The sequence below is a fragment of the Muscardinus avellanarius genome (assembly GCF_963383645.1).
Source record: "Muscardinus avellanarius genome assembly, chromosome: 9".
NCBI classification, from domain to species: domain Eukaryota; kingdom Metazoa; phylum Chordata; class Mammalia; order Rodentia; family Gliridae; genus Muscardinus; species Muscardinus avellanarius.
In genome coordinates this window covers 47,381,432-47,406,008 of record NC_137795.1, presented here as the reverse complement: position 1 = coordinate 47,406,008, position 24,577 = coordinate 47,381,432, and the positions used below count along the sequence as shown (strand labels likewise).

Sequence of the window (24,577 nt, the reverse complement as noted above, 5' to 3'; positions counted from 1 at the left end):
AGGATCGCACAGGTTCAAAGCCAGCCTCAGCTACTTACTGAGGCTCTCAGCAACTTAGTGAGACTCTGTTTCCAAATAAAAATATAAAAAAATAGGTCTGAGAATATAGCCAGGTAGAAACTCCCTTGGTTCCAGTACCACCACCACCACCAAAAAAAAAAAAAAAGTAAAAAGAAAACCAATACACATATTGAAGCATAAATCTAAAAACATCCTAAAACCAACTAGGTATAATTTTTGAAGTGTTTTACCTTTTTTTAAAAAAATATATATCCTATTTCCTAAACCTTGCAGGAACAAATATCAGAACTGAAAATATTTGTGTTAACAAATTATCAGGTCAGACAGGCTGTGATAATCACCCTGTCTTAAAATAGATATCCTAAAGCCAGGCTAACATAAAAAAATTTATTTAAAATTCTGATAAAGTAGAATATAGTTACAAAATTTAAAGATACATTCCCAAAATGCATATTGCAAAAACAAAGACATCACACCTTAATCAAATGATCATCATTAACCCTGGGTTCAAACCCCAACACTGCAAAACCATACAGAACAAAGTAAAAAGCAGTCAAATAATGGACAACTGAAATCCTCTGCCCTGAATAGATGGCAGGAGAGGACAGCACTTTTCTGAAGCATTCCCTTCAGATGCAAGACCTAGATCTAAGCTAGACCGATTCAAATTAAGGGGGAGTCTATAACACGACTAGTCTGTCAATGTCATAAAGGCACAAACAGGAACTATTCCAGATGAAAGTAAGTTCAAAAGACATGGCAATTCAATGTAGTATGTGATTCTGGACCTGATTCCATTATCCTGAAAGGGACAACTAACAAATCTTGATTAGGGTACAAAACAATCAACTTTTGGACTGTGATTGTGGTACTATTGTTATGCAGGAGTCATCATATGCAATGCCCACTAAAGTATTCAGGAATAATGGGGTATCAGGTACAATCTGACTTTCGGATGGTTTGGGAAAAGATGGAGATATTTTTATTGAATTTATAATTCTTTTTGTGTGTGTGTGGTAGTGAGAATCGAACCCAGAGGCATTCTACCTCCGAGCTATATCACCAGACCAATTTTATTTCTTATTTGGAATCAGGGTCTCGCTAGGTTGGTAAGAGTCTCACTCCTTGTTGAGGCTGTCCTCGAACCTGTGATCCTCCTGTCTCAGCCTCTCCAGTATTTGTTCTAAAAATTAAAAACAAAAATGAGCCGGGTGTGGTGGCGCACGCTTGTAATCCCCGCAAGATTGGGAGGCAGAGACGGGAGGATCGCACAGTTTCGAAGCCAGCCGCACGTGCTGGCTTAGGAGACCCTGTTTCCAAATAAAAATGTAAAAATAGGTCTGGGAGTGTAGCCCGGAGGTAGAAGGGCTTCCAGGAACCCCAGTACAACAACAACAAACAAACAAACAAAAAACAAAAATGAGAGACCTTTTCCAGCCACCACTCTGATATAGGCTAATATCCAGAATATACAAATAACTCAAAAGAGTCAACGTAGCAAAACAAACAACCCAATCAAGAAATGAGCAACTGAAATGAATAGACACTTCACAAAAGAAATACAAATGGCCATAGATACATGAAAAGATGTTCGACATCATTAGACATCAGGGAGATGCACATCAAAACTATGCCGAGATTCCATCTAACCCCAGTCAGAGTGGCAAACATAAAGAAATCAAACAATAACAAATGCTGGTGAGGATGTGAGGAAAGAGGAACTCTTTTACACTGTTGGTGGGAGTGCAAACTAGCTACTATGGAGATCTGTGTGGAGATTCCTTAGAAACCTGAGAATGGATCCACCATATGATGTGGCTATACCATTCCTGGGTATTTTTCCAAAGGGGTTGAAATGAGAGAACTACAGAAACATATGCATACCTATGTTCATAGCAGCACAATTTGTAATAGCCAAAATAGGGAACCAACTTAGGTCTCCATCAAGAGATGAATGAATTGCAAAATTATGGGAAATACACACAATGGAATTCTACTCAGCTATAAAGAAGTTAAAAAAAAATCATGTCATTCACAAAAAGATGGAAAGTCCTGGGGAGCATTATGTTAAGTGAGACCAGCCAGGCACGGAAAGAGAAGGGACGTATATTTTCTCTAATATGCCCAAACTACGGAGTATTAGGAATACCAGAGGAACTCTAGATAATGGAGGGGAAACCTCAACAAAGCTAGAATGGAAGACACAGCCGGGCCGCTAGCACAAGCGCGGGTTGCTGGCCCAAACCACAATCCCTGGACCTGCCCTGACACCAAGTGGCAAAATAACCCAAGAGAAAAAGTCTTTCTGGGACCCAGGGAGCTGAGCTGTCACCGCGCCAGGCCACCCGCTGGCCACTCAGGGCCCGAGGAGGCTCTGGCTCCACTCTGCCCGGCGCCAACCCAGCTGCTGCCGCCTCTGGCCCCAAGCCTTAGCCTGAACCAGCATGTTCCCACCCAGGCGGCCCGAGGCCCAGCCACGAGAGAGCGCAGCCCAGCCCAGCCCAGCTTACAACCCCAAACAGACTCTGGAATACTGTGAAAGAAATCCAGTAACTCTGACCCGCGAGATTCATCCCAACACACACAAAAAAAGCATAAGCAAGCTGCAGACACCGTGGTGGTGGTGCCATATCGAGCCACTGGCCCAAAAAGGATTTTTTGGGCGCTGCAGTCCTGGCAGGCCATAGAGCTCTAACATCTTAAGCTGCAAGTTCAACCAAGCACCTGAGCGGCACAACTGTGCACCAGAGGAGGCAACTGCAAAGATGCTGAGAGACCTTCAGGGACCCAGACCCGGACCTGCCGTGCCCCCGGAGAATCAGCATTATATGGAAGAGCTGCCAGCCCTTCAGAGCCCCAGATTGGGCTGCCAGGTAACAGCATGAGCTCAGATGAGCCACTGGAGCCAGCGGGCACACTGTGAGTGCCACCAGACATGGCAATAACTGAGGGCACCAGTGTGCACCCAGGGGAGCACCTTCAAATCCATTGACACAGCAAGGGTGCTTAAAGCATAATACCTGCACAGGGCCACAAGGGATAGCTCCAAGCAAATACAAGACATTGGCATATACACCCTATATTAGTAAAATAGTAGGACTGTTTCTTTTCCTTTCTTTCTTGGCTGATTTTTGTTTTACTTTCTTATTTTGGTTTTTGGGGTGCTTTGGGTTTTTTTGAAGATTTTTTTTTCTTTTTTTTTTTTACTTTTATTTGGGTTGTTTGTTTGGATCTTTCACTTCATATCACATGGCTGTTAGTTTGTTTTATGTTTATCCTGTTTATTTTCTTAACCCTTTTTGTTCTCTCTTGGTGGTCCATTTTTGTTTTATCGATGTTGTTGTTTATATTTGATGTATAATAGTCTTTCTACCTTATTGTGTTACTTTATCAGTTTGTGTTTGCTCTTTCCCCCCACTCCCTCTATAAAAGTCTACAATTTAGACTATCTACTATCTTCCCTCAAAACTTTCTTTGTCCCCTACCTGGATCTCTTTGTTTAACATACAAAGTTTCTCACATCTCCATACTTAAATACTGTAATAAATACAAGAGTCCTACTATCTAACCTTCTCTCATTCTCAACCTGATTCAAACTTATTATAGTTAAATTCTTCCACAACCTAATTATATGCTCTACCTTACCTGACTCCTGCACCCAAGCTACTCCACCATCATCACTCGAAAAAGTACTGCTTAACTGTTGACTCTTCTAAATTCCTACTACTAAGACTGGACTAAACATAATACCCACAAACGATGGGAAGACATCAGAAAAACAGGCCTGATAACTTTGAAAATATGAGAACAAGGAATAGTGGAGAAATAACAGAAGTCACGAATACTGACCTATAAGAAATGCAAGAAGGGGAGTTTAGAATCTTGATCTGAAATATGGTAAAAAGATGTAAAACAAGTCTAGAGGAGATGGAAGACAAGTTAGAAACACTAAGAAAGAATCAGAAAGAGGTCTGGAATGAAATGAAAAAGTCAATAGATGAAAAGAATCCTGGACAATGTAAAAGGTCATGAGCTGGGCATGGTGGCACATGCTTGTAATCCCTGCGCTTGGGAGGCTGAGACAGGAGGATCGCGCAGGTTCGAAGCCAGCCTCATCTGGCTTAAGAGACCCTGTTTCCAAATAAAATATAAAGTAGGTCTGGGAGTGTAACCTGGATGTAGAAGGCCCCTGGGTTAAATTCTCAGTACCACCACCAAAAAAAAAAAAAAAAAAAAAAAAAAAAAAAAAGGCAGGAATAGAAAGAAATTCTGGAAGATTAGATGAAATGGAAAGTAAAATATCACTGTTAGAAGACAGTTCATCCAAAAAAAAAAAAAAAAGTCAACAGTATACAGAAGTCATTACAGCAACAAAACCTAAAAATCCAACAAATTTGGGACAACATGAAGCAACTTAACTTACGGATAAAAGGCACTGAAGAAGAGATAGAGGTACAGACCAAGGGCATCCGTAATCTCTTCAGAGAAATAATTTCAGAGAATTTTCCAAACATGGAAAGAAACTTGGATCTTCATGTCCAGGAGACATACAGAACACCATTAAGACAAGATCAAAGAAGGACTTACCCACGCCACATAACAGTCAAAATGACCAATATAGAGGCCAAGGAAGAAATCTGAAAAGCAGTGAGAACAAAAGGACGGGTGACATATATAGGCAAAACAATAAGAATCACCCCAGACTATACAACCCAGGTCATGACTGGTACGATGTGATTCAGACCCTGGAAGAAAATAACTTCCAACCAAAATTACTATATCCAGCAAAACTACTATTCAAAATGGATGGAGAAATAAAAGTGTCTTAAGATAAACAGAATCTCAAAAAATTCATGAATTTAAAGCCACCACCAGAGAAAATTCTTAAAGAAATAAACCATAAAGAAGAAAAAAGAAGCAGACTTCAGAACCAGAGAAGAGAGGAAGTTGATGAGTGGGCCATTTAAGTAAAGAAAGACCAAACTACCAAACACAAGACAGAACACAAAATGACAGAAAACAAAAATTATAGTATCTCTTAATGTCAAAGGACTTAACTCACCAATCAAAAGACATAGACTGGCAATGCAGATTATAAAACATAATCCAAATATATGCTGTCTCGCAAGAAACTCGCCTTACAACCAAAGACAATCACAGACTGAAAGTGAAGACATGGAAAAAGATATACCATGCTATTGGAGACCAAAAAAGAGAAGGGTGACAACCCTAATATCTAACAAAACAGACTTTAAAACACATCAGAAGAGACAAAACAGGGCACTTCCTTTTATAAAAAGGAAAAATACACTAAGAAGATATAATGATAGTAAATGTTTATGCCCCAAATGTGGATGCAACCACATTTGTAAAACAAACCCTTGTGGACATCAGATCTCAAATAGACCCAAATACAATAATTCTGGGAGACTTTAATACACCTCTCACACCACTGGATCAATCTTCAAGGCAAAATATAAGTAAAGACTCTTTAGAACAAAAGAAAACTATAAATCAAATGGACCTAATAGACATTTACAGAATATTTCAGCCAAGAACTACAGAATAAACATTCTTCTCAGCAACCCATAGAACCTTCTCCAAAATAGATCACATACTGGGACAGAAAGAAAGCACCAGCAAATTCCTTGCATCTTTTCAGACCATAATGGGATAAAAGTAGAAATCAACAACAGGAAACTCAAAAGAAACTATTTAAATACATGTAGATTGAATGATACACTATTGAATGATGAATGGATAAGAGCAGAAATTAGGGAATAAAAAAATTTGAGGAAACAAAAACAGAGACACAACTTACCAAAATCTATGGGACACTATTAAGAGAAAAGTTTATTGCATTGAGTGCCCACATAAGGACAGAGAATCACCAAGTAAAGAAACAAATGACACAACTCAAGGACCTAGAAAGACTGCAACAATGTAATCCCAAAGCCAGCAGAAGGCAGGAAATCATTAAAATCAGAGCAGAAATAAATGAAATAGAGAACAAAAAAACAATTTGAAGAATCAACAAAACAAAAAGCTGGTTCTTTGAAAAGATTAATAGAATTGATAACCCCCTGGCCAACCTAACCAAAAGAAAGAGAGAATAAACTCAGATTATTAAAAAATCAGAAATAAAAAGGAGACATCACCACAGATAGTGGAAAAATTCAAAGGATTATCAGAAACTACTTTAAAAATTTATACTCCAATAGACTAGAAAACATGAAAGAAATTGATAGATTTTTAAGCACAATTAACCTACCGAAACTGAACCAAGAGGACATAGCAAGCCTAAACCAACCAATTGCAAACAAAGACATAGAAAAGCGAAAAAAATCCTTCCATAAAAGAAAAGCCCAGGCCCAGATGGGTTTACAACTGAATTCAACAAAACCTTCAGTAAAGAACTAATACCAATAATTCATAACTTGTTCCAGGAAATTGAAAGAGATGGAACTCTCTCAAATTCTTTCTACGAAGCCAGAATCACATTAATCGCCAAACCAAATAAAGATACCTCAAGCCAGGCATGGTGGTGCACGCTTGTAATCCCTGCACTTGGGAGGCGGAGACAGGAGGATCGCACTGGTTTGGAGCCAGCCTCGCTGGCTTAAGAGAATCTGTTTCCACATAAAAATGTTAAAAAATAGGTCTGGGAGTGTAGCCCGTGGGAGTGTATACTGGAGGTAGAAGGGCTTCCAGAACCCCAGTACCACCACCAAAAAAAAAAAAAAAAAGATACCTCAAGAAAGGAAAACTACACATCAATATCCTTAATGAACATAGATGCAAAAATTCTAAACAAAATACTAGCCATACACATTCAAAACCATATCAAGAGAATAATAGACCATGACCATTAAAAAACCAACGACATTCTTCACAGACCTAGAAAAATCAATCATGAACTTTATATGGAGCAAGAAAAGACCCAGAATAGCCAAAGCAATTCTCAGCAATAAGAATCACACAGGAGGCATCACAATTCCAGGCTTCAAATTATACTATAGAGAAATAATAGTAATAACAGCATGGTACTGGCACAATAACAGGTATACTGACCAGTGGAACAGAATAGAAGATACAGAAACAAATCCACACACCTATTGACAAATGGGACAAATTATTAAAATCAGAAATGAAAAAGGAGACATCACCACAGACAGTGGAGAAATTCAAAGGATTATCAGAAACTACTTTAAAATTTTATACTCCAATAGACTAGAAAACATGAAAGAAATTGATAGAAGATACAGAAACAAATCCACACACCTATAGTCAATCTTTGACAAATGGGCCAAACTCACACACTGGAGAAGACAGCCTTTTCAACAAATGGTGCTGGGATAACTGGCTATCCATTTGTAGAAAGATGTAACTAAATCCTTACCTCTCATCATGCACAGGAATTAACGCGAGATGGATAAAAGACATAGAAATTAGACCAGAGACTATGAAGCTATTAGAGGAGAGCATAGATTCAACACTACAACACTTTGGCACAGGCAGTAACTTTCTCACCAAAAACCTCCAAAGCTCAGGAAATTAAAGCAAGAATTAACAAGTGGGATGGCATCAAACTAAAATGTTTCTTCTCATCAAAGGAAACTAGCAAGAACCTAAAGAGAAAGCCTACAGAATGGGAGAAGATCTTTACCAGCCACCACTCTGATAGGGGGCTAATATCCAGAATATACAAAGAGCTCAAAAGACTCTACACTAGCAAAACAACCCAATCAAGAAATGGGCAACTGAACTGAATAGACACTTTACAAAAGAAGAGATACAAATGGCCAAGAGATACATGAAAAGATGTTCTACATCATTAGCCATCAGGGCTGCAAATCAAAACTACACTGAGATTCCATCTAACCCCAGTCAGAGTGGCAAGCATAAAGAAATCAAGTAACAACAAATGCTGGCAAGGATGTGTGGAAAGAGAAACTCTTTTACACTGTTGGTGGGAATGCAAACTAGTTCAGCCACTATGGTGATCGAACTGTATGGAGATTCCTAAGAAAACTGGGAATAGATCCACCATATGATCCAGCGTACCCCTCCTGGGTATTTTTCCAAAGGGGTTGAAATCAGAGATCTACAGCAGCATATGCATAGCTGTGTTCATAGCAGCACAATTCGTAATAGCCAAAATATGGAAACAACCCAGGCCCCCATCAATAGATGAATGAATTGTAAAATTATGGGAAATACACACAATGGAATTCTACTGAGCTATAAAGAAGAACAAATTATGTCATTTGCAAGAAGATGGAAAGACCTGGAGAGCATTATGTTAAGTGAGATCAGCCAAGCACAGAAAGAGAAGGGACATATCTTTTCTCTAATATGCCCAAACTAGGGAGCACAGGGGATACCAGAGGGACTCTAGATAATGGAAGGGAAATCTCAGCAAAGTTTGAATGGAAAGATAGGAGAGGAAGAAGGCTGAACTTGATTAATGAAAAGTCTACATCCGAATATGTGTAAAAGTATGAATATAGCATGGTAACCCTGGACAATCATTGGTGGGAGGTGGGGAAGGGAAAACAAGGGTGGTTAAGAAAGGGCATCAAGTACAGTTTAAATGTATACCATTTATTTTCAATAAAAAATGTATAAAAAATACAAAACAAAATCATCTTTAAAAAAAAGCTAGAATGGAAGGGTAGGAGAGGAAGAAGGCTGAAGTTGATTAATGGAGGAGCTACATCCGAATAGGTGTAAAAGTATGAATACAGCATGGTTAACCTGGACACTCATTGTTGGGAGGGGGGAAGGGGAAGCAGGGGTGGTGGGAGAGGGCACCAACCACAGTCTGAATGCATGCCATTTTTAATATGTTCCACATAAAATAAAATAAATTTTTTTAAAAACTGCCTCAAAAATTCTAAAATAAATTTAAGTACTCAATACTTTATCTTGTAAATAATATATTGAATAAAATAATTAGAGCAAATTACTAATACATCAGTACCATTAAATAGTTATAAGCTATTTTAATATTAAGTCCTCTCCTACTATTTATACTTCAATTATTTTAATATTCTTAAGTCACTAAGCTACTTCATTGAAACTAGCCACAGGGTAGTTCAAACAAAACAATAAAAAGCAGATATTAGGAACTTGGCAAATTTTAAAAGACTGCTAAGCAATTCAATCTTTTCAAATTCCTAAGAATTCTGAGGATACAGAATTTAAGTATGACAGATGTTTACAAATTATGTAACTAAAGTTAAACAAATAAATTTTTCTTTTTAGTATTTATATGAGCATAAAAAGAACTTCCTCAGCCGGGCGTGGTAGTGCACAATTGTAATCCCAGTACTCGGGAAGCTGAGACAGGAGGATCGCGCAGGTTTGATGTTAACCTCAGCTACTTAGCAAGGCTCTCAGCAACTTAGTGAGACCCTGTTTTCAAATAAAATATAAAATAGGTCTGGGAGCATAGCCTGGAGATAGAAGGCCCCTGGGTTCTATTCCTGGTACTACAAATAAATAAATAAATAAATAACTTCCTCAACTGACCTTTCTAAAAATTATAATTACTCTGTTTAGGACTATGGTAAAAATTATCAGAGAAAAAAATTCTACATGAGTATCCAAAGTAGGACTTTATTTTCTCCAGTTCTGTACTACCTACAGATCTTGCTTCCAAATAATACTTAAAGAAATATCAATATCTAAATCAAATTTTTATCTTCAAAAAAGATACCTGAAAGAATCTTTTGTAGGTGATTTGTAAAACTTTCAAGAAATATGCCACTTACAAACTCTAAAACAAGTAATAATATCCATTTGAAGGAAAAGAGGAAAATAAATATCTTTATTCTCCTATATTCTATATATGAAGTATTATGCAATTTTCATTCATTGCTTAAAGATGTTTATATTTATTATTATCAGTAACACACTACAAAGGCTAAATCCATACTTCAAGTTTATGAATACGATGTTAAATAAAAGCTATAACCTCATCCTTAAATATATTCTTCAGTGAAACCCAAAGGACCTTAAAAGTACCATATTTAAATATCCATTTCCTCCCTTTACATTTTATTTTCCTAAATATATTTCCTTAGTTTTTCCTTATTGTACTTTATGATGTACTTTGAAATGGCTGCCAGCACTATTCCCACAGGAAGGAAGTGCTGAGAAAGGTAACTGCAAGTTACCTCCTAGGAAAGACAAAGAGAATTAGCTCCTGAAGGTGCCCTTCACCTCCCTGGTCTCCTCTCCACGTCCCTTCTGCTGTTACTTCTCTTGGGCATCATGGATCCCAAAGGCATTCAATCTGCAGGGCTGTTTTGTTATTGATGAGCTTGCCCCAAAATAGCTTGTTTGTTGTTTTATCTCAACTGAGAAGATGACTGAAATCCACAAATAAATCACAAGAAACCTGAAATCTAAACTTCCAAAAACATAGTAAATGTGAACACAATTTCAAATGGTCATCTCTTCCTATATAAGAGACACACATTTAAACACACAGTGAATCTCTTTAAGTACTACTTTTCAAAGCAAAGAAAGGATAAAAGCAGAGCAAAAAAATGTGCTAGGAGATACAGAATTATTACTCTGAAAATACTTTAAAAATAATTAAATGTAGCCAGGCGTGGTGGTACACGCTTGTAATCCCAGCATTCGGGAGGCTGAGACCTGGAGGATCACGGTTTGTGGACAGCCTCAGCTACTTAGTGAGGCCCTCTGCAACTCAGCGAGACCCGGTTTCAAAATAAAGAATAAAAAGTAGGGCAGGGGGTGTAGCTCGGAGGTCAAATGCCCCTGGGTTCCATCCCCAAACCCGCAAAAAAAAAAAAAAAAAAAATTAAATGTATTACTATTTGTTACATGGAGAATAAGCTCTTAACCATTAACTGTAGGTTTCTCAAAGGGAGACCAGATATCTGTCTCTTTTTTTTCACATCTTCATGATTAAAAAGCAAAGTAGTTCAGCCACTATGGAGATCAGTATGGAGATTCCTTAGAAAACTGGGAATAGATCCACCATTTGATCCGGCTATACCACTCCTGGGTATCTTCCCAAAGGGGTTGAAATCAGAGAACTACATTAACATATGCATACCCATGTTCATAGCAGCACAGTTTGTAATAGCCAAAATATGGAACCAAACTAGATGTCCATCAACAGATGAATGGATTGCAAAATAATGGGAAATACACACAATGGAATTCTATTCAGCTATAAAGAAAAATAAAATAAAATAATAGCATTTATAGCATTTGCAAGAAGATGGAAGGAACTAGAGAACATTATGGTTAAGTGAGATTAGTCAAAAACAGAAAGAGAAGGAACATATGTTCTCTCTAATTTGTTCAAGCTAGGGAGTAGTGGTAATACCAGAGGGATTCCAGATGATGGAGGGGAAATCTCAGCAAAGCTTGAATGGAAGGATAGGAGAGGAAGAAAGCTGAGGTTGTTCAATGGAGGAGCTACATACGGATATGTGTAATAGCGTAAATACAACATGATTAACCTGGTCACTCTCTATTGTGGGGGGGGGGGAGAAGGACATGAAGCACAATGTAAAAGTACAGCACTCTCAATGTTCCACTTATAAAAAAAAAAAAATAAATAAATAATAAAAATTTTTTTAATTAAAAAAAGAATCAAAGTAAAATTAAACATGATCATTCCCCAAACTGCTTGTGAAATACAACTGATAGGATATTCAACCTTAAAAGAAAATTTTTAGACCTAGGCGTGGTGGCACACTCTTGTAATCCCAGCTTTTGGGAGGCTGAAGTGAGGCCCTCAGCAACTCAGTGAGACCCTGTTTCAAAATAAAGAATATAAAATGAGGCAGAGGGTGTAGCTCAGAGGTCAAATGCCTCTGGGTTCCATCCCCAGACGCCCCCCAATAAAAATTTTTTAGAAGATCCTTTTACACAAATATTACTAACTCAAGGTCAGAGATCAATGAAGAACATGCAATTAAAGCTTCTCACTACATTCAAATGTAGAGTATAGGCCAATCATTATATACATAAAACCTGGGGAAAATGTGTCATAAAGATTTTAACAAGGAGATATAAAATTGCCGGGCATGGTGGCGCACGCTTGTAATCCCCGCGCTTGGGAGGCGGAGATAGGAGGATTGCGCAAGTTAGAAGCCAGCCGTGCTGGCTTAAGAGGCCCTGTTTCCAAGTATATATATATATATGGTCTGGGAGTGTAGCCCAGAGGTAGAAGGGCTTCCAGGAACCCCAGTACCACCAAAAAAAAAAAAAAAAAAAAAAAATTGCTTAAGTTTTACATCTTTCTGTTTTTTTTTGTTTTGTTTTGTTTTGTTTTTCCAGTAATAGGAATGGAACCCAGGGGCATTCTACCTCCGAGCTACACCCTCAGCCCTATTTTTTATTCTTTATTTTGCGGAGGGTCTCACTAAGTAGCTGAGGCCGGTCACGAACCCAGATCCTCCTGTCACAGCCTCTGAATGCTGGGATTACAAGTGTGCGCCACCACACCCGACTTCTTTCTGTTATTCTTCATTTTTATTTCATTGAAATTCATTATTTCCTACAACTACAGAAAAGAAGAAATATGTCACATTCCTAAGAAAAGTGAAAATACAACTATAAATGTAAATTTTCTCATCAGGTGAAAGCATGTACTAACCAACAGACATAAATCTTTTTATGGTATATTAGCTACCAAAGGCCATATCCAAATTTTCAAGACACATTTTCAGTTTTTACACTCTCATAGCATCTCTATATAAAGAAATATTTAAATATATATCTTTATATTCAATTCAGTTTAGAACTGAACTGAATTGTCATTTGGTGTCCAGACAACTAGAGAATTAGTTGTTGGGTACAGACAGGTGTGTGTGTGTGTGTGTGTGTGTGTGTGTGTGTGTGTGTGTGTGTGTGTATCAAAGTGCTTACTTACCAGATGTCTCAGCTCCTTCAAATCCCGACAAACAGTGTAAAAAACTCCAAGAAGAATATTAATGTAGGCAGCATAAAAATCAGCTGAATAGTCTGGAGGATGGTCATGGGATAGGATCTTCTGAAGGTTCCCTGTTCATAGGAAACAAATTAACATGGTACCCTAATTGTATCTTCTAGCATTTTATAACAAAGGTTTAAAAATTTAAATATCCAGGCCTGACAATAATTAATAAATAAAACTTAGAAAATTAGATTGAAGAGTTCAATTTGTGATAATAATAATAAATGTTTATCTTTGTTCTCAGTTCCTGGCTAAGCTTCCAAAATCCTTTAGAACTGCATGAGTAGAAGAATTGCCTGAGTAAGGAAAGCACCTTTCTTAATTCATAGTAAGTTCCTTTCAAATATACCTGAGTTTATGTTAATGAAGTGAACCTTAGTGGGCTCCTAGACAGTTATAAGATGGGAACTTGTTGCCAGAGGCCCCATCCCTTATCTCCAAAGAGAAGACAAGGGCTGGAGATGGAGCTCACCATCAATGGCTAATGATTTAATTAACCACAACTATACAATGAAAACTCCATAAAAATTCTTAAATGAAAGTTCAGAGAGCCTCCATATTGGTGAATGCATCCACATTCTGTGAGGGCAGCACATCCCAACTCCACAGGGACAGAAGTTCTTGTGCCTGGGACCCCTCTGGACCTCATACTATATACCTCTTCATACGGCTATTCATTTGTGTCCTTTATCATAAACAATAATAGTGAAGTGCTCTCTTGAGTCCTATGAGCCATTCTGCCAGAATACTGAACTGGAGAAGCAGTCATGAGAATCCCCAACTTAGAGTCAGGTTTCATGCTGGGTGTGGTGGTGCACACTTGTAATCCCAGCACTTGGGAGGCTGCGATGGGAGGATCACACAGGTTTGAAGCCAGCCTCAGCTACTTAGGCTCACAGCAACTTAGTGACACCCAGTTTCCAAATAAAGCATTAAAAAAAAAAAAGTCTGGGAGTATAGCCCGGAGGTAAGAAAAAAAAAAAAAAGCCCCTGGGTTCCACTCCAACAGGCACCCCCCCACACACACACACAGCCAGTTTTCATAAGAACAGGTATAAATTTGAGACTTGCAATTGAAGTGTGAGCAGTCTTCTGAGACAGAGTCCCTTAATCTGTGAGGTTTGTGCTAATTCCTGGTAATATCAGAATTAAACTGAATTGCCCATTTCGTGTCCAGACAATTGGAGAATTAGTTGTGGGGTGGAAGAAAAAAAACCCACACAACTGTTGTCAGAAGTGTTATGAGTAGGAACAATTTAGAAAAAGTAACGCAAATTTTAAAAATGAAGTATAAAAAGCTACTAATGATCTAAAAAATTATTACATGTTGCTTAAGACAAATATAAAACAATGACATCTGAAGAAAATCTCAATAATCTTTTTTTTTTTTTTTTCGGTACTAGAAATGGAACCCAGGGGCATTCTACCTCTAAGCTATACCCCCAACCCTATTTTATATTCTTTTTTTTTTTGAAACAGGGTTTCACTGAGTTGCAAAGGGTCTCGCTAAGTAGTAGATGAGGCTGTCCGCGAACCACAATCTGCCTGTCTCAGCCTCCCAAATGCTAGAATCAAGAATCTTATTGTTGGCAAAATCAATATCCTGGATGACAAATAACATGAACTCCAATTTATTTTTTGGCTTATTAAGTAAACCAACTAGGAAAAAGAGGAAGTAGTATACCAACTACCACCAAGCTAGAAAATGATATTTTTCACAAAATGAAAAGTATTCATTAAAATTTTTAATACAGCCGGGTGTGGTGACAGACGCTTGTAATCCCAGCGCTCGGAAGGCTAAAACAGGAGGATCACACAGATTAAAAACCAGCCTCAGCTACTTAGTGAAGCTCTCAGGAACTTAGTGAGACCCTGTCCAAATAAAATATAAAATAGGTCTGGGAGTGTACCCCAATTGTTCCCAATTCTTACTTTGTCAGTTCCCCTTTCCTAAAACATGTTTTCTTCCTACAACTTTGATATCACCATTCTATTTCTCTTTCATTCTATCTGAGGCTCTTTATATAATATTACATGCTTAGGGTCCTAACCTTATATTTTATCCTGCTGAAAATATATTATAAAAGCACAGTTAAAATTAAAGAGAAATAATCTGTCATTCAAAATTGCCAAGTCATAGCACATGAATCAATTAGCCATTCATCCCTCAATGCAATATCCTGACTTCATAATGCCATCATCTCCTTAATGTTTTCAGTTAAGTTTAATGTTTTAGTAGTCCTGAGTAGGACTACTATTTTAAACCTCGTTCCAGAAGGTACAGGTCTTTCCAATAATTTTAGGTAAAAATGCTTCTAAGACAGTTGACAAAAAACATTTTCAAAGCCTTGTTTCAAGTTTAGAATATTATCTTGAGGGGCTACTATAGAAGATTGTTATTAAATTTGCATTTTCTATCAAAATTAATGAAAACAATTTCATAATCAAAAACTGACTTTAGAAGCAATGTACTTTTGCATTCTGATAGCAATCTTAAAATATAATGTCACTGTACTTTTTTAGCATACTTTTTATTGGTGCCTTGTATTATACATCATAGTGAGATTCAAAGTGATACAAACATAAATACACAAAGCACTTGGTATCCCACTCTCTGAACATATTAGTGAGATTGGTAGTGGTACCTTCAATGTCACTATATCTTTTAAAATTATGCACAGGAAATTATTTAATACACTGAAAATTTCTAAATAGTACCTTAAAACTTAGAAATAAAGATATTTATATATAAAAGCCAACAAATAACTGGATAGATAAAAAGAGAGAAATCTGCAAAGCACGCCGAGCGTGGTGGCACATGCTTGTAATCCCCGCACTTGAGAGGCTGAGACAGGAGGATCACGCAGGTTCAAAGCCAGACTCCGCTGGCTTAAGAGACCCTATTTCCAAATAAAAAATATAAAATAGGTCTGGGAGTGTAGCCTGGAGGTAAAAGGCCCCTGGGTTCCATCCCTAGTACCACCAAAAAAAAAAAAAAAAAAAAAAAAATCTGCAAAGCAATTTTCCTCACGTATTGGTTAATCTGTGTATGTATAGGGTAAACTCAAAGGCCAAACAATAACAACTTTTAGGACAAAAAAAATTACTGAAGAACTGTAGGTCAAACAATTCCCAAAGCTCACAGAGAGATGTGAACTGCTGATGCCCAGAATAGAGGCCATGCTGAATACACGGGGCATTCAGTAGAGATTCTAGAAGGGAGACCCTTATAAGAGGTAAAATTAGCCCCAGAATAAAGGCTACTCTAGATCCCTTTTCCAAAAAAAACATTAACAATTGCCTCAAAATAATCAAAGTTATCTTCAAGTAATTATAAACACCAGAAAAAAGTACAACACATAACAACAAAAAAGTCTATATTCAACAACAATTACTAGATAAATAGAGGCATAATGGATGCCCAAAATAGAGAAAAATTAGTCAGTAGAAACACACCCAAAATAAAAACCAATGGGATTAATAGACAAGAACACTGAAACAACGATTATAATATGCTCATACGCTCATGGATTAAAGGAAAATAAAAGCATAATGGGATCTATAGTGAAAAACTCTAAGGATTAACTTCAGATTAAAAATAGAAAAAAGGTCAGTGAATTTAAAGACTCTTAGAAACAAAAACTGTACCAAATAAAACACAGAAAAGAAGGTTTTAAATTTAAGTAAATGAAAAACTTTCAAATGGGTAATATCAAATAGCCTAACATAAATATAATGTAGTCTTAGAAAACAAAAAAGTTGGAAGGTTACAAATAAAAATTTGAAGAAATAATGGCTAATTATCTAAATTAAACTATACATTCATAGATTCAAGAAACACCAAAAATCCTAAGCAGATGAATAATAAGATATTTTCTTTGTTATCTATTTCATTAAAGCCAAAATAATAAAATGAGATTTATAATCAATAGCATTATGAGATTTGTAATACAGGTAAAAGTAACATATAGCACAAAGGCTGTGAGTTGGGAAATTTAAGTCATTGAACTTTTTAGATTATTAGGAGAACTTATTAGGAGAACGTCATCACCTATCCTGACAGACTTAAAAACCAAAAATGTAGTCAAGTACACTATAATCTATCTAAAAAATAGCCAGGCATGGTAACTCACGCTTGCAAACCCAGCATTTGGGAGGCTGAGATAGGAAAATCTCAGTTCACGGACAGCCTCAGCTACTTAGGCCCTCTGCAACTCAGTGAGACCCTGTTTCAAAAAATAAAGAATAAAAAATAGGACTAGGCCTATAGTTCAAAGGTCGAATGCTCCTAGGCTCAACCCTCAATACAGCAAGAAAAAAAATATATATTCCTAAAAGACAAGTAGTCTGCTTGTGGCAAACACCAAAAAACAAGACTTTCAAATTGGGTTCTTAGCCACAAATGCTGAGGAGCGGTGTTCTTAACATCAGACACCATGACACGAAAGATCAAGTTGGAATAGTCAAGTTAGTATGATTGGATGACACTACCACTAAGATCATTTCTTTGCCCTGGTTCCATACTTGCTTATTCTAACCATAATTTAGCTTATCAGCTAATGTTTTCTTCTTGAATTACTTTTTATCTGATTATAGTGCTTATGCTTTTTTAAAAATTTTGATATATAAAAGAACTAAAATTTAGTACTCAGATCTAAGTTGGCTCCATTATGCTTTTCAAAAATCTATTGATCTATACTCTTTAAAATTAGAAAGATTAATTTTGTTCTCAAACCACATATATACACTTTATCTTCAGAAAATATTTAATCCAATTCTATAATTAATTACATCACACTTTAACTTCACTATGATAAAGAAAATCAACATTTTTAGTAATTTTCCTAATTTTTAAACACCTTTTCAGTACTTGAGAATAAGACAAAAATTTAAAACAGTGATGACATATATACATACATATATATATATATATATATATATATATATATTTTTTTTTTTTTTTTTTTTTTTTTTGTGGTACTGGGGGGTTCCTGGAAGCCCTTCTACCTCCAGGCTACACTCCCACGGGCTACACTCCCAGACCTATTTTTACATTTTTATTTGGAAACAGGGTCTCCTAAGCCAGCACACGCGCGACTGGCTTCAAACCTGCGCAATCCTCCTGTCTCTGCCTCCCAAGCGCGGGGATTACAAGCGTGTGCCACCACGCCCGGCATGAGCATATATTTTTAAATGAACTTCTCTGATTTACCCCTTTTCTTATTCTTTTTTACCTATTTTGTAGTTTTTATGGATGAGAAGCTATTAAAAAATAGACTCCCTTCATCTATTTTTGGTTCCTTTTTTAAAATTTCAGTTAATTAGCTAAAGCAGTACGTGTTATTTGGCTGCTGTTCTTGTGAAAACAAGCAGAAATGTGTCAATCTTAACAACAAATGTTTACAGCTGACTAGTTCAGAGGGATAGTGTTAATGAGCCTAAAGTCAAGAGAACGCTTTATTTTTTCTCTCACAGCCTGATAATCACTTTATGCTTCACAGTTATAATCGCTGAATCATAAGTATCAATTTGTATCGTGACAGTCCAAATGTAATCTGCAGAGCTATTCAAACACAAAGCACTACTGTGTTCTTCCAGAGACAAAAATCATCAGGACTTATAAAATTTTAGATGAAATATAGCCCTCACAAAGCTAAGAATCATGGGGCTATCTATTCCAAAGAAAGAGTTACAGTAAGAAAAAGATTTACAAAATCAAAACGTATATTCCACATTTGAACATTCCGTATATTCAGTATGAACATGCTAGCTTAATTTTTCAAATAAGAAAAACTATTTACTAAATATCATTTTACAAAAATATGTGTAAAAATTTACCTATGCTATAATCAGGAAAATACAAGACAAATGGCTCAAAGCATCCAGTATTTGGACGAAACTTTTCCCAAATTATTTCACTGAGGAAGATAACGGTCACATTTCTGTCTGTCTGTAAAAGAAAAGACAAATAAAAGTAACTTTGCATTTAAAAATCAGAGCTGTAATCCCATTTGTATTTTTCTTCAAACAAATCCAGCAAAACTCTAACAAATAAATTATTTGCATAATAAACTATATTTAGAAAACTTAATCAAGGAGCTCAACCATTTGCAAATTTCACGTGATTACTCAGAATTTCCATAAAATTTGTAAGTTAATCAACATTTCAGTTCCCATGAATACTAGGACAGTCACACAGGATTCATTTTCTAGAAAATAAGAAGCACATTTGCTTGAAAACTTCAGACAATCCCTTTTAAAAGATTTTTTAAAAATCGTAAGCTTTCAATTGATAAACAAAGAAGCCAAGCAACATTTCTCATTAAAAGGCAAGCCAGGCATGGTGGCACATGCTTGTAATCTAGGCTTTGGGAGCCTTAGGAGACTGAGACAGGAGGATCGCAGGTTTGTGGCCAGCCTCAGCTACTTAGTGAGGCCCTCTGCAACTTAATGAGACTCTGTTTCAAAATATAAGAATAAAAAATAGGGTTAGGGATGTAGCTCAGAGGTAGAATGCCCCCTACGTTCAATCCCCAGTACTGCAAAACTTAAAAAAAAGAAATGAAAATAAACACAGCAACTCAGCAAAGAAAATAAGGAGTTGAAGTTTATATGCCATACTATAAAACCTTATAGTAAAAGAAAAATTTGTTTTCTTAAAAATTATTTTCACACATTATTAAAGTACAACTGATGTTGAATTTACATTAAAAATACAAACTATGAGTATTCGTATCTAAAAAAATACGCTTAGTAAAACAGGTATTTTTTAAATATATTTAGAAATAGAATTAGTATACTCAGATTTTTTTTTTTTTTTTTTTTTTTTTTTGGTGGTACTGGGGGGTTCCTGGAAGCCCTTCTACCTCCAGGCTACACTCCCACGGGCTACACTGCCAGACCTATTTTATACTTTTTTATGTGGAAACAGGGTCTCTTAAGCCAGAGCAGCTGGCTTCAAACCTGCACGATCCTCCTGTCTCCGCCTCCCAAGCGCGGAGATTACAAACATGTGCCACCACGCCCGGCAATATACTCAGATTTGAGTAATGTATCTGTGAAAAGGGGGAACTTCTCTTAACACTACTAACAATTTTCTAATAATCATTTTACTTAATACTTTAATATATAAATATTTAGTAGATAGGAAAAAACTATACTCATTATAAAACCAAAATATATCTATAAATAAAAACTATAAAAATCAACAAAATTTAAAATAGTATTAATTGAAAATGTTGAATACTGGTTTGCTTAAACGGTTCTTTGCTTCCTTTATGACTATAGTCCTAAACAGGAAATAGCCCCAGCTCTTTTGAGTGAAAGGATTCCTATACTAATGTTGGTGAAAAGTGAATTCTCTCACTAATTTGCTTATTCAAACTATCCAAACACTGTCTTCTCCATGACATTATCATTCACCTGACAAATACGCATATTAAGTCTATTCCTTCTTTTTTTTCATTGGGCCATGACAATTATAGCAGTACACAATAGTAAATGAAATACAAAGCTGCATTTGGACACTGTGTGGCCATAAAATAGTAATCCAGATGATCCAGAAGAGCCATAACATTTTTTTTAAGATTAAAGGAAAAAAAATTAAAAACTTCTTGTAGAGTTTTTAAAATACCTTGTAGAATTCAAAGTTTAGCCCTTGCCATTTACTCTAGCAAACATCTAAAATTCTTTAACAGAAAAGTTACTTTATAATTATAAATAAAATCTAAATTAAAGAATAAATGTTATTAATTCAATACTATTATCAATATCAAATGCTACCAATATCATAAATTACTTTTACTATGAGAAACACTGAACTTTCCCATAATAAATGCAAATAAATCTATACTATATCAATTCTCACCTATTAGATGGCAAAATTAAAAAAAAAAAATGTGACTGGGGAATAGATCTATCAATATACTGTGAAGGAAAAGCACTCACAAATGTTACTTACCAATTCTTGTAACCTAAGAAACCCAGGCAAAAGATTTGCTTCCATATCTCTTAGATATTCTGCTTTATCTAGAACCTTAAAAAAATACAGTGTCAAAATCAATTTAGAAAGCCCTTTACAAAACATTTATATAATAAACAGCAAAGCTTAAAAACTAAATAAAATCACTTCTGAATTAACTTTAAAAATGCTATTTACATTTGTAAAAAAGACATGTCAAGTGGATTATATAGGTTAAAAAAAAGACTACTTAAAACACATTTTTATCCAAATGTCTAAATAGAAGATGGGTCACAACTTCATTAAGGTTTATTTTACAGGCATACTACTACTACAAAAGATAATGGTCTGAGGGTGTTTTGTTAGGTCTGCAAAAAATACAAACATGTGTGTTTTTCATTGCATTTGAAAAAAGATAAATGTCTAGTGTGTACCAAATATCACAGGTCTCTATGACCCAAGAAAGTCAGAAGAGAATTTTAAATTTTATTATATAAAATTTCTCTTGCTTGAACTTTGTAACTGCATGACACCTTATTTAACTAATGGGTAACTGGTCATATTAAGAAAGATTAATTTTTTGCCAGTGTTATAATGCTACTGAGATTTTTAAAAGGTCCTTATCTTCTACAGATATACAGTGAAGACTTCTGATACAATTCGGGAATAGCAGAATTAATATAGATGACACAAGTTTGCCCACATGTTAATTATTATTGAAACTGAGTGACAGGTTCATAAGGATACATTACACTATTCCTTGGACTTCCCATAAGGTCAGTTTTGTTTCTTCTATAACCTCCTCTACATATCCCCTCACCAACTTGCTGTATTATTCTAAAACAAATTCCAGATATTACATCTATAAATATGTTAGTATTCGGCTTTAAGAAATGAGGAATTTTTAATCAAAATCACAGTATTGTCATATTTAACAAAATGAACAATGTTCCTTAATATCTTCTAATAACAAGTACTCAAATTTCCCTACTATTCCCATAAATGTCTTATTGCTAGCTTGTTTGATTCATCATCCAAAAAGGTCCGCATTTTACTACATTCTGATTATGTGTCTTCCAAGCCTCCTCTGTTTCATGTAGTTAAGTCTCCCTTTTCTTCTCTTCTATAATGACACTGAGTCCTCCCCAATAATCTGGGTAAATTTCCCATTTCAAGACCCTTCACTCAATTATACGTGCATAGATCCTTTTTCCAAATAAGGTGCCATTCATAGGGTCCAGAGATCAGGACCTGATAGCTTCAGGAAACATTATTCAGCCTTCTGTAGTGCCCTAGTAAATTAAACTCCCAAAAGAACCAATGAGTTTTGTGCCTTTTATATATTTGTTTATGAATGAATGGATTTTAATATATTTAGCATATTTCCCTTCCATTTAATTCATTATTTTTGTCCTGTCTTTGGTCAATGGGATCCCTTTCAAATTGATTTTTGTCTTTTTTAAATATCCCTGACCGTCATTCATAGTTTGCTAGCTTTCTAATATGGCAAGATGGCCTATGTATATCTTATGCATTTTCTGCCCAGAACTAAAATCATACTTTCTTTAAAAATAGTTGTTTTTATTTCCCAAATATTTACACTTTATTAATAAGTCTTACTATAAATTATAATAAAATAAATCAGTAATAAAATTAAAATGCAGGAATATAATAGTTGCCCTGGATAATCCAAATTGCTTTATATCTATGTTATTAATAGACAGCTTAAAATAAAGTATGAAAATAATCACTTAAAATATTTTGTTCCTAATTAGTTCAGACAAAATAAAACTAACATTACTTATTGCTATAAATTTTTATAAATTAGTTTCTCCATCATGCATTCCCATTATGAAAATTTCCCATCAATCTTCATTCAGACAACTCTCTAGTCTGGGATACAGATTAATTCAAATAAGTTGGTCTATTTTTATGCCCATTTTAATAAAAAGCAAACAGTAAAGAGTTCATTCTTCTGATTTGACAATTAACCACTCTAATGATTTTATGCTATTCCAATTATCTTTCTTCAAAAGCTACCATCAACTAATATTCAGAGAAGTAAAAATTTTAACTCAGATCCTAATATCCCAATATTTGTCTTAATAATTTACACTAAAGTATTCTAATAGACTCTTGATTTGTAAGCTAGTTTACTGATGAGAAAAAAATTTTTAGCAACCTTTCTAGATTATTTCCTAAGTATCAGAGCTTAATAATTTTAATGATTAGATAGCTAAACATTCCATAAATTCTTTTTCTTTTTTTCTTTTTTTTTGCATTACTGGGGGTGGAACCCAAAGGCATTCTGTCTCCGAGCTATACTCCCAACCCTATTTTTTATTCTTTTTTTTTTTTTTGAAAAAAAAAATTTTGAAACAGGGTCTCACTAAATTGCAGAGGGCCTAAGTAGCTGAGACTGACTGCAAATATGAGATCTTCCTGTCTCAACTTACCTAGTACTGGGGATACGCATGTACCACCATGGCTGGCTTCTATAAATTTATTCTACAACATAGCTTGCTCCTCACTTTCTTTATGTTTTAGCTCAAGTGTAAACCACTGAGACCTCCTCTATTTAGGAAAATAACTATTGTCTTCTTGATTCTCCCTTACTCAGTCAACTTTATAAATAATATATACACCTGACATCCTATATGTTAACTTGCTTATTATCTATCTTCCTCAATTAGACTGGAATAAGTGACCAGACCTTTTTTTCCTGTTCTATCTCTAATAGCTAAAACAGTATCCCTAGTATATAGGTAGCTCTCAATAAATATCTGTTGAATATATAAATAAATTAAATATAGAAAGAAATGTATGTTTTATACATTGTAGGAGATACAAGAATACATAAGATTTGATGATCCCTTTAGTGAATTTATAATTTAGCCATTATATCAAAATTTATTTCAACTCCAGTGATAATCACTTCTAAAGTATTGCCAAAAATTCACTAATGTGTTGGCCGGGCGTGGTGGCACATGCTTGTAATCCCCGCGCTTGGGAGGCAGAGACAGGAGGATCGCGCAGGTTCGAAGCCAGCAGCGCTGGCTTAGGAGACCCTGTTTCGAAAAATAAAATAGGTCTGGGAGTGTAGCCCGGAGATTGACGGGCTTCCAGGAACCCCAGTACCACCCAAAAAAAAAAAAAAAAAAAAAAAAAAAATCACTAATGTAAAACACATTACAGTAATCCTCTTATCTATAGGTTTGCTTTCTATGGTTTCAGTCAAGGTCAGAAATAAACAACTCCTAAGTTTTAAACTCCATGCCATTCTAAGAAGCATGATGAAATCTCTCATCACCCCACTCTGCCCTACAGCAACATGAATTACTCCTTTTGTCTAGTGGATCCATGATGTACACACGACCCACCCATTAGTCACTTAATAGCTGCTTCAGTTATTATACTATCATGGTGTCAAAGTGACTGTATTCAAGTAACTCTTATTTTAGTTAATAATTACTCAAACATGCAAGAGTAGTGATGCTGACAATTTTTAGATGACAAAGAGAAGCTTGGAAGTGAAAAGGTAGAAGGAAATACAATAGGATATTTTGAGAGAAAGACACCACATTCATTTTATTACAGTATAGTGTTACCAT

At 35.6% G+C, this 24,577-nt stretch overlaps 1 protein-coding gene across 1 annotated transcript in view; it reads right to left on the bottom strand.

The window, feature by feature from the left end:
* The window catches only part of ORC5 (origin recognition complex subunit 5), a gene marked incomplete at both ends in the record, with an annotated part of 77,566 nt that overhangs the window by 45,826 nt on the left and 7,163 nt on the right, over positions 1–24,577 (bottom strand). The window contains 3 exons of the mRNA XM_080701186.1: positions 12,944–13,074; positions 18,845–18,956; positions 20,967–21,041. Coding sequence (XP_080557312.1) covers positions 12,944–13,074; positions 18,845–18,956; positions 20,967–21,041 — 318 coding nt within the window. The remainder of the gene's footprint in view (positions 1–12,943; positions 13,075–18,844; positions 18,957–20,966; positions 21,042–24,577) is intronic.